At 39.6% G+C, this 12,295-nt stretch overlaps 1 protein-coding gene across 1 annotated transcript in view; it reads left to right on the plus strand.

Moving 5' to 3' along the window:
* Positions 1-12,295, plus strand: part of adgra1b (adhesion G protein-coupled receptor A1b) — a 229,241-nt gene that overhangs the window by 72,441 nt on the left and 144,505 nt on the right. The window contains exons 9-11 of the mRNA XM_080481140.1: positions 6,190-6,412; positions 6,859-7,008; positions 11,924-12,085. Of these exons, the coding sequence (XP_080337266.1) occupies positions 6,190-6,412; positions 6,859-7,008; positions 11,924-12,085 (535 nt within the window). The remainder of the gene's footprint in view (positions 1-6,189; positions 6,413-6,858; positions 7,009-11,923; positions 12,086-12,295) is intronic.

The following is a 12,295-nucleotide window of genomic DNA, read 5'->3' on the forward strand; positions in this document are numbered from 1 at the left end:
TTTTTCTGAGGTAAATGCGGAGGGTTGAAGGTTTGTCATGATTTCATATTTGTGTGATATCGTGATGCACAACAAAAGTGCTCACCTGGATTTTTTTTTGCTGTTCTAGTCGGACAAATCAAATATTACAGTGGTTTTAGATGAACAAAATGTTTATTTCTAAACCTCTGTGGTAAATATCAAGTCATTTAAATTTTCTTGTTAAACTCTATAAACTGCATACTTAGTGCGTCTCCAAAAATCAGTTGACCGTAAAAAAAAATAAAAGAACTCTAAATCTGTCTTTGTTTTAATGAAACAAAATATTAATATTCCATTAGGAACTATCATTTTACAACACATGACAAACCTGGGATTTGAATTAAAGAACTGCAATTTCATGTCTCAGTTCACCATATGCTTTACAATTTACAGATCAGAGTGATTTTTTTTTTATTTTCCTCTTGCAAGTCAAAAAAACATTTGTCCACATGTAGCTGGAACTGAAAAATATTCTGGACTTGTTCATATTATGATCAGAGTGACTTTAATGTCGACACATTTCTACATCTGTGTCGTAATCCTGATCACACAAACTGACTCACCACATATTACCGACTCAAGTGCGCCTCTGGTGGTCAAATTAATATATTGGAGTTAATGTCACAAGGTCTCACAGCTGGCAAATTTAATCTTGCAGGCCGGTTCTGGCCCACGGGCCGTATGTTGGACACCCCTGATTTAGCCTGTTACTTCAGACAGTTAAAAAAATGTGAATATGTTAAAGCTGATTTCATCTAAGTCAATTAAGTATGTTTCTTTCAATACAGGTTAACAGAGATTTGAAAGTCCGATTTCTGGAAGAGCATTTTGAAGTAAAAACGGAAAACTTCCATCAAAGTTTGGATGACATAGACATAGAGTTTTCAAAAGTGAGTAGTTTATTTACAAGCACAGCTCTATCTTTGTGAACACACAAGAAGAGATGACACTGTGTGGGCAAGCCGATTGTCTGAATAGGGTGGGACTTGGCTTTTTCGCATAATCACGGAATAAATCAGAGCTTACGTTCAGATCAGATTGGCTCAGTGCCATTAGAGGGACTCCAAATCCTCCAGGCTGAAACTTGTGATGTCTGACACCAGTAATCTCCTTTCTGATCCAATGCCGAGTAAAGCAATCCCTGGTATCATCGATACGTAGTGTAAAACCTGTGGGTAGTGACAGCATTCAATATAGAAAAATAGGATTTGACTGACAATCAATCAGAAAACACTGAATTTACAGATTTAGTATGGGTATTGATGTCTTTGTCTCAATCAGCTTGTTTTATACGAGCAAAAAATGAAGTATTTTTACATTAACAGAAGTAAGCTCTTGTTTGAAACTACTACTACTCAATAAATTGAGCTAAAAAATGTTTTAAAATTATCCATATGCAGTCCTTTCACGTGAATCAAAGTTTGGTTTATATCAAGGTTGTCAAACATATGGCACGTGGACCAAAACAGATCCACAAGAGGCTCCAATCCGGCCAAACCACAGAAGAAATGGTACAAATTTCCAAGAAAACTTTGATTTTCTTAGCAAATGAGTAATAGACACAACACAACATTGAGATATCAATGATGCTGCCAGGAAAGTTAGCTACTAATTGCTATCAAGCGAGCCTCAAAGCCATCCTCTCAGGCTGAGTTTGTGAAAACATGTATAATGCAAAAGCTGGAGTTCAACTTTTTTTTGGACATTTCACTGTATCTTGCAGCAGACGGTTTCATTAAAATCAGCTTTATGTTGAGATTGCAGTCATTTTCTGTCGTAACTTTTTGGTGTGTTGGAAGAAATTTACATTTTCATCACGTATACTCTTCTCCACAACTAAACTAAACCTAAAGTTTTATAACTTATGGATTATTATGATACTTTTTTACCAGTCCGGCCCACTCTGTTTGTGGCCCCTGATATAAAATGTGTTTGACACCCCCAGGTTTTATTGACTGTCTCTCCAACTGAAAATAAGCAGATTTTTAAAAAACACCTTACTTTTTCTTTTGACTTGTGATTAAACCATATCTGAGAATCTCAAGTAAACTTTCATTCACCAACTAGTTGTGTGCAATTGATGGTAATGGACAGTAATGACTGGCTTTCGAAGCCGGTGTCAGGCACTAATTTAACCACACTATATTTTGATAAACCAGAAATATTTCCAGTTGCAGAGAACACGGTGTAGAAATTATTCCTATAATCGGAGTGCACGCGCTCTCTGTGATTATCTGTCCACGTACGGTGCGGCCGGGCGTGCTTCTTGCCGGTGTCGTGCTGCATTGTGTTGCACCTCGCACCTGGTCCTCCCTGCACCAGGTTTTGGCTCATTAACTGTCACGGACCACAATTGAGTGTGTACAGTACAGTCGAGTGTGGACACTTCATATATTTTAATAATAATTGGATATGTGCTGTAGAAACTCCTACACACGTTGTGGCTGAGTGCAGTCCAGCTTTGTATCAGGATTATTGAAAATGAAATAAAAGAGAGCGTTTGTTCCCATGACTCAGGTTTCAGATAAAAAAAGAGGCACAAACACCATACATCCCTTCGACCTCCATTTATCCTCCTTTTCTCCGTCCTCCGCTGTGTGACCACCTTGAAACCTCGTGCCCCACACACACACACACACACACACACACACACACACACACACACACACACACACACACACACACACACACTGGCGTCCTCCACCTCTCCTCCCCTGTGGGTGTGCTGTTGTCATGTACCCTCCTTTGTAGCCTCTGTACTTTACAGCCCACTTCCAGTGCGGCAAGCTCCGAGGCTTTGTTTCTGCTGGAGCACTGGAGTAATGGGCTGGAAAATGAGGCCCCCTTTTTGTTGGGGGCGAAATTAATGCCATTTATTACTAAGTAGCTGCTGCAGCAGCGGCGTGGATGGCAAGAGATGCGGGGTGGGGGGGGGGGTTGAGCTGTGGGATGGCAGGTTTCTACCCTCAGAACAGATTACTTGCCTCCCGAGTGCTGTGCTCCTTCATTTTAATTTAGAAGAAGTCCAAAGTGTTTCCACATTAAGCATTTACCTTCTATTCCGTGGTCGTATTTTCACGCTGCCTTAAGCGCAATAACACAATCCACGAGACACATGTTTCTCCTCTCATATTGATCAGCATGTCTACAAACACAGCTCTCCCCAGGCTGCAGATCCCAAAGACGTTTGTAATCCGTAAGAGCGTCAACTAACCTGGAGTTCATTCATTATCTGGGAAATGTTGTGGACTCTGAATGTTTGGCAGGCTTTTTAACACCTAAATGAGCTTTATTTTACCAACACACTCACCGGCATCAGCCAGAAAATGAAAAATCACCCATTTGCCAGGAAAAAATGTCCCTGGCGCCTATCATATCCTGGTCTGCAGGGCACTTCTGGATTTGGCCCTTCATGACATTATTGAAAAAGTCTCATTTCTTGCTTCAGAGGAGAGTCCAGTGAACTTAGAGAGAGCATGAGAACAACAGTTAGACACAATCCGGCTCTGCTTTAGAGGAACATGGTTCTGCTTCAAGTAACCATGCTTCATTGGCATTTTCCATCTCCTGCAATGCAGTTTTCCCACTTATATCTTTATGAGAAAACAAATGTCTCCACATACAAACATGAATACAAACCAAATAACTAATGCTACTCATGTTATACATTGCTCATTGTTCATAATTCCATATTGTTCTTTTCAGTTTTGTATACAGCTCATTTCCTAAATTTTTTCCCAAAGTTGTGCCTCTGGGAGTCCGAGTACGTATGTTGCTTTTCCCATTGATAACATTTCTTCCATGATCTTTAGGCAAGGCACATTTATTTATATAGCACCATTCAGACACAAGGCAAATCACAGTGCTGTACAAAGGAGTGAAAGAAACACATTAAAGCTTTACAAAGAAATAAAAGAAGTACATTCAAGAAATCAATTAATCTTGATCTTAAGTGATTTAGAGTGTGAAATACTTTAATACCTCTCACATTCTCTCTCACACACTCTCAGCTTTAAATGGTGTTTTCCTCATATTGATATTTGGCATCCTAAATCACCCACAAATATTACAGCCTTTCATCAGAGACGAAACGACGGTTTTTCAAAGGCGTAGGACCAAACAGCTCTTTGGGAGTTCATATCCAAATATTTGTCTTAATTCTTTATTTACACTTCCCCCCCCCAAAAAATGTCAATTATTTTCCAAAAGCCATGATAATAATCCACATCACAATGTTCACAGTTTTGCCAGCATACTTGTATATGTAATTGCTTTTTATTTGTTTTTATTTTTTGATGTGATAAAGGAGAGAACCAGATACTCTCAAGAAAAATTTTATCCAAATTCTTGAGTTGGTGGTCGAACGGTGTGTTTCCCACATGTTGGACCAATTGTAATCTATAATTCTGATCATACTATTCTTATATTTCTTTTGTTATACGGTTTACCCATCATTCGAATCACATAATTTAACTCTCTGGAAAAATCATGACTAGATTTCCTCTCTTATAGCAGTCCCTTGGATGGAGATATCTGTAGAAATCTTGTTTTGCTAACATTTCTTTCTTTAAATTGTCAAAACTCTCCAGCTGCCCTTCTTTTATCGGGCCATTTATTACACTTTTCATAAAGCTGTACAAATTGCCACTAACAGTTTAAAGCACTGGAGGCAGAATTATTGAAGCATTATGAAATGCTAAAGCACACAAAAAGACAGGATTGAGCAGTTATGTAATCGGAACACGTTTATTAATTTCATTAATGTCTCAATTTCATACGATGGGCCAGAATGGTCAGTGAAACTGCAAAAGCCACAGCACAACAGCAAAAGTACAGCACACAGCATCATCGTTAGATCAAGAACCTCAACAGAAATCCTTTGGACATAAGTGAAGAGAACGAGGAAAAAGACTTAATGTGTAAATGTGTAAACTCACACTTGATAACGAGTTATTTTCTTATACGGCGAAAACACACCGAGGAATAATGGACAACAGAAGTGCAACCCCTTTGAGCCGCGCAGAAGACTATCTGCTGATAAAATGACAGATTTGGACTGAAACACAACTTACGCCATTTGCAGATAAAGCAGACACACCAGGCTTCCTCAAAGATTTATAAATTAGCGTTCCTCTGTTGCAATTTGGCTTCTCACCTTCACTTCAGAAATGAAAGAATAGTTCACAGATGGCTGCAATCTTCTGTAATGTGTGTTTTTGTTGTTAGGTTTTTTTGGGGGATGTGACGCAAGGTGGATAAAGTCATTTTATTCCAAAACAAATTTTTATGTACCCAGAGAGGGTAAATGTAACCACTTCAATATCACATGTAGGACCAATTCAGACGGAAGATGGTGTAACTTTGGGAAGTCAAACATAAGGCCGGTGGGCCAAAATCAGCCTGCGAGAGGCGCCAAACCGAACAACCAGTGTAAAATATTAAATTTGAAAATGTCTTAAGAGTAGCGGACACAACACAGGGATATCGGTGATGCTGAGATGAAATCGAGCTACCTTGTTGCTATCAAACTAGTCTCAAAGCCATGCTGTCAGGGTGACTTAGTAAAAACATAGATAATGCAACAGCTTTAGGCGCAGTATTTTTTGGACATTTCTCTGTGTTTTACACCAGAAGGTTTCATTAAAATTGCATTTAAGTTGAGATTGTAGTAATTGTCTTCAATAGATATTTGTTTTTGTAAAATTATAGACGTTTTCATCACATGTACTCTGCACCAAAACAAAGAAAAACTCTCAAATTAAAGTTTATTATGGAACTATTTTACCAGTCCGTTCCATTCATGGTGAAATTGGTCTCTATGTGGCCCCTGAACTAAAATGTGTTTGACACCTCCGGTGTCGATATTTTGTTAATTGATGTAAAGTACCATTGGTGTCGTTTACCTACTGGAGGTTTGTTTTATTTGGACACAAAAAAAGAACAATATTGTTTGTTAATAAAGTTTATAAATAATGATGATTAAGTCAGTAGTTGCCACACAATCAAGTCTTCTGCAAAAATAATGACACTTAGCTGTAAGTCTCTTACTGTATGTAAATGAATACTTTCCTAAGTGAAGGGAGTTTGAAATTGCCATCTGGCACAGTGAGCGTAGATTTCTAAACTCACATCCTTCTCCATAATTCAGAGATATTTCTATGTTGGCAGGTGGCCAAAGACTCTGGCTGGCATCCTGGCCTTCCAGCCCTGCGCCCCCGCCACCTTTGGCTCCGCCCCCCGCCCATCGGGCGGCGGCGCTCCTCACGCACCGAGCCAGAGGGAGAAGAAGGCGTGGCGGAGCTGCGACCGGTCCGGGCGGTGGGCGGAGGAGGACTACACCCAGTGTCCATATGCCAGCGAGTTGACCCGTGTGCTGCATGAGCTCACCCAGGTGCCTGTTTTACCTCAGTCACCTCACTACCACAGTGTTTCTTCTACATCAATAAATCTAATCTGAGTCAATGTTGGACTTTCACCACAACCTCCTTCATTTTGAAAAGACAATATAATTACTCTATTCAGCGTGAAAAAAAGAAACACACCCCATTGTTTGATCTGTAGCCTGCAGGTATTTGCAGATCCGTTCATGTAGGTCTTTGTATACATAATACAATACGACTGACAACAAGCTGCTTTATTCTGCACTTCTCATGGGATTACCCCTCCACATTAATGTACGGAACTTCACAAAGCGACATGAATGACATCAGGCTGCGTTACCGGGATTCATTATTCATCGCGTTCACTGTTTGATGCTGCTGAACTGCGACAATGGGCTGTGTGATCATTTTCATTCAGGGACATTACTGGAAAAATGCTTGTTGCTTATTATTTCAGATACCCATCAACGCCACCAACGCTCAGCCTTTGGGCCAGCAGTTGGTAGCCTTCACAAGCAGGGCGGCGCACTTCACCGACGTCATGGATGTGATCTTTGTGACCCACCTGGTGGAGAGGCTGACGAGGCTGGTGGGGAAGCAGAGAGATGTAAGTGTGAACATAAAAGAAAAGTTAACCTGCTAGTAAGCAATCAATGCATGAAACCGAAACGCAATAAAACGAAAAGAGGCTACCTTTTCTGGATTTTCATTGTGGCCTGCTCTATATTGCGAAAAAACGAAACCATCAAAGCAATTAGTAGAATCTCCTCGCATTGTGCATGCAGATGTATGCTTTTATATTTATTTATTTATTTATTTTTTATTTTATTTATCAGGGTCAGTGCAATATACATTGATAAAATCCGATGTGTTGCACATAGAATACATAGCTCGACAATAATTTGCAACTCTCGTCCCTGGAAGGGCTTTTCAGAGGGTAAAAGAGGAAACAACAGTACATACAACACCAAGACACATCAGACAAATAGAAATACACAACTATCTGATTCACATTTACCTGTTATCATAAAACACATTCTCTCCCTCCCTCCCTCATTCATTACAGTAAAACACATTCCCTCCCTCCCTCCCTCCCTCACTACAGTAAAACACATTCCCTCCCTCCCTCCCTCCCTCCCTCACTACAGTAAAACACAGTCCCTCCCTCCCTGTAGACGTAAAAGCATTTCATAAGTGGGTACATTCTTGTCTTGTTTTCAGCCAGTTTCAGCCGGACCTAATGCCACTCCAAGATATTTAAATTCTGTCACTAAGCTAATGTCTTGGTTATGAATACTAACTTTGAATTGTTTTGGTTCTGCTGGCGGTGGTGGAGGTGGTGGGAGGCTTTAACAGTGCGCTGGGCAGATGGCAGAACCTTATGATTTATTTATATTATTTCAATTGACTAGTGTCAAACTAAACAAAAACATCATACATTGTAGAGCAACATGCTGTTTATTTACTTATAATATAAGCCCATATATATATATATTTTATTATTCCTTCCAGGCATTACAGAACATATACAAAATAAATAAACATACATAAAGTGTAATTTGTAATTATTCTAAAACTATCTATGACAATGATGATGCTATAATTTGTTTACTGGCATCTTGGTCTACTTTCCAGCCTTCACATGAAAAGTGCATCAGGATCTGTGATGGTAAACTAGTAGGGTAAAAATTCAGCTTTCACCAAAGTTTGAACACAAAAAAGTAGGAGGACAAAAGAAGGCAAGGCAGAGTATAAAATGGGATGAGACGACGACATTATATGTATTTTGTCGCTATCCTGCGAGTGAGCCAACACAATGCAACATTCAGTATCAGTCACACGCACATAACAACCAGAGTTGGCAAAAGCACATGCATCCTTTTTTTAAAATAAGAACTTCAGCACTTTTACTCAAGTTTAATAAAAAAAAAAAAAAGTAATGGCTCTGATTGTCTTTAAAGTATGAAAATGGAAAATAGCCATTAAAAAGCCTTTTCAATTGGCTGAGTCCAAAAGATAAAGCATAAATTAGAATGCTCTGAATCTGCCTCCTCATCACTGTGACGTAGTTTCATTTCTGTCCAAACCAATTCTGCTTGTCACAGACATCCTTCACCATTTTTAAATTAAACCCATCTGTACTGTCCAGTCGTTTTTATCCTGTTTGTCCTTCAACATCTGACATGCACATTCTAATTTGCTTTGTTTCTTCTTTAATGTTAAATTCTCATCCATTTCGGTGGAAGTCAGTCATCATTTTGAAGGCACAAACTGCGAAATATGGTTATGTGTGGTGGAAAGTAAAGAGAACAATGACTAACCGATTACGTTAAAGCCCCGTTTACACAACAACATTTTAAAGTGAAAACAAAAAAACGTTTGATCCACTTTGGGTTTCCGTTTACATGACAACAGTGCTTGGAGCCTCTGAAAATTTAACTTTTTGAAAACGCTCTGGCTGTGTCTCCATGGAAATAGTGTAAAACACAACTTTTCAGAAACGCTGTGGCTGAGCATGCGCACGGCGGCCGTAGTCAACAGTTCTTCTGCACATGTGCGAGCAAATGAACATTAACAATAACCAGAGTGTCATGGCTCCCAGTCCATATCCTCCTGGGACTCCTGCGTAGTTTTATAGTTGACAGTCACCGTAATAATAATCCCAACATTGGCCTTCTGTCCATACGAATGCCTGTGTACTCGCCATTGTTAATTTTTATAGCGCATTGTTCTCGGTGCGCATGTGTTTAGTTTCAAAACAAAAAACAAACGGCGCTAACTCGTGGCCTGACGTGTTAACCAACGTTGTTTTCAGCATTTCTGCCGTATCCATGTAAATGGACATCGTTTTCAAAACGTCATGTAAATGCAAAACCTTTCTGAAACAAAATCATAAAAACGATTTGTTTTTACCTGAATTGTTGTCGCGTTAACAGGGTCTGACTGAAAGCTTTACACAGCTCAACACATTTGTTACTTTCCACCTCAAATACTACTTTAAATCCAGTTACTGGTTACTTCTTTGAAAAGTTGATCGATGGATGGATAATTAGCACGTCTTAATAATATGCACATATCTATATTATTGGTGTGTTTCTGTGTCAGCACTCTGCGGGTCAGTCTAATAACCCATTTACGCTTTACCTTGAGCTGGAGTTACATCAGTTAGCAGGATATCAAATGGTAGTGCACACGTATTGTTTTGATCTGAGTTAATCATCTGTTATTAAAGTATTCAACTACAATCACTCTCGCAGAACTTTGGCATCTCAACTGTTCCGGAAAGAAACAGTTTAATGAATTTGTGACAACGAGAACAACAAAACAGCCCAGATGAAGTATCGACATGCAGAACGCTTTGGTAAATGTAATCTAACTATTACATACGGCTCGGAATTCATCACAGATGCTGTCGATACAGACTGATGTTCGTGTTTCTCACAGTGGGACATCTTTAGTTAGAAAACTTCCACTGGATCAATTGGATACTAGAAAGCCAAAACCAGCATGCTCTCTTTGATGTGTTCTGGAGTTATGAGAAGAGCTTTCATTCTAGGATTACTCAGCCAACATTTGGGCATTTAATCTCAGTGGACTTCAGAGTTAATTATATCCTCAGAAAGCATGATCCACAGCAAATCTAAAAATATATGTGTCAGTCAGATTTGATGGAGCGCTTTCAGTTGAAAAGGCTCCTCTTTTAATACACTGAACAGAGTGAGGCCTTACTTTACCATTGACTCGTCATTTTGGCTTGTCGGCGTCCATTATCTCCCTTCTGTGTTCATTTAATCATAAAAAATACTCCACTACTTTGATAATTTTGTTATGAGTACGGTTGTGAATTTATGATCCTGTATTTTACATCTTTAAAGTAGTAGCACTTTCTTCTCACCCTGAGAAAAGAAGATCCTGCTTTAAGCTTGCCAGATTTTCTGCTCACACAAATAATGAATATATTACAATACAATACAATACAATATGAATACTTGATTAAGCAATGCATATCAAATGCATGTTTTGCATTAATCTATTACCATGAACTCCTCCCATTATTTTGTTCATTCTGGAACCCAGGCCACTTCTTCAGTTAAGATTTTAATTTGTGTAATCATAGAGCAATTATTGTTGCAGCGAATTATGAAACGTATATGAACATACATGGCAAACAAAATGTAAAAATCCAAAAGGGAGGGATAATACAGCGTACTGAATCAGCATCAGTATCAGCGACTAAGAAGAATTGTAACTTGGCCTTCCAGTCAGGTTATTCAGTTCACCTCAATCAGGCCAGATTCTGATACTGACTTTGAGGCAAACATACGTCTCATTTAAATTGTGTGTTGATTTGCTTGTCTGTTAGATGTAGTCGTCTGTGCTTCTCATTTGTAGATCAGTTTCAACTCAATATTATAACACTGGCCTGAGTCGCATCAATTAATCCCATAAATTTACTACATTTTGGGTTTTGTGGGAAAACTCACACAGCAATATATTTTTGTTACTCAACTCCCTAACCATAACACTAACAAATTCTTTTCAATACAAGGTGTTACTCCACTGACAGAAAATAGTCCCCAAGATAAAACTGACACACAAAGAATTATTATCATCTTACTCGCACTACTTCTTCAATTGAACTGCTCTCATTTCTACATTGATATCAAGTTTACACTCATTTCCAAATGTACACAATGTAAGTTGATCGGACCCAAGAGGTTTGGTTGACTGACTAATGTAGAGTTGACAACAGCTTTTCAAAAACCCCGAACTTCTGGAAGATGCTAAATCAAAAAACATGACAACATGCTGTCCCTCCGACTTCAATCGATTCCAGACAGCTCAGCTTCTCACCTCATATGATTTCCTCTTGCGAATGGCGGCGCAGTCACCCTGAATGGAAACTGTGGCTCTGAAGATGCATCTCTTTTTGGACAAGTCGTATTCTTTCTTTTTTTTTTCTCTTTACCTTGAGTGAACTCCAGTGGTGAGGAGATGGCGAGGAGAGTGCTTCCCCTCCCCTAACTTTACGTCACGCTGAAGGTCAGGCTGTGCAAGGCGAAGGGTGTCGAGCTCAGTCAGTGAAAAGAATCAATATTAGCTCTCGCTTGTGCAATTACTCATCATGGGTCACTCGGGAGGAGATATTATTAGGCGATACTTACAGTTTTATCATTCCTCAGACAATGCTGACGAGACCACCCTCATTCATCCATTAAAGAACAGTCAAATGAAGCAACAATGAAAAGTACAGTAAGTAAATAGCGAACTGCCATCCCAAGGAAGCGATTATACCCCATTGGAGCTGCTTATCTAAATTAAATCTCCCTATAATGAATGAAGCCACCATTGCCTCCCTCACAATTCTGACTGGAGATTATAAATGTGCCCGTTGTTGTGGATATGATTGATGCGCATGATGAGTCTGCCTCCCTGCACGTGTGTCTACCTCCTACATAACGCTTTTTTGTGGCGATCATATTTCCATTTGCCAACAACCTCTGCTTGTGCTTTCTCCTTAGCTGGGCGACTACATATCAGACATCGCCAGTAACATGATGCTGGTGGAGGAGCACATCCTGTGGATGGCCCAGAACGAGGCCAGGGCGTGCACTCGAATCGTGCAGTGCGTGGAGCGCATTGCTGACCTGGCACTGACCGGAGAACACCAGGTCATTTCCAAGGTACTACTGAAGTGTGACGCGACACACACAAGGCCACACTCAATCAGGGCAAAAGGTTGATTATCTCGCTGAATGTCCCCGAGCTTCACCTTTTTTCTCGCAGCTTAGAATAATGAGAAGTTAATTTGGCTCGTGCAGATAAGTAGAATAAAGCAAGAGGAGGATAAATTGCTTCCTTTTTTTTTTTTTGTTTCTTCTCACTTTTGTCTA

This window comes from Lipophrys pholis, assembly GCF_963383615.2.
Source record: "Lipophrys pholis genome assembly, chromosome: 15".
In the NCBI taxonomy this organism is placed as follows: Eukaryota; Metazoa; Chordata; class Actinopteri; order Blenniiformes; family Blenniidae; genus Lipophrys; species Lipophrys pholis.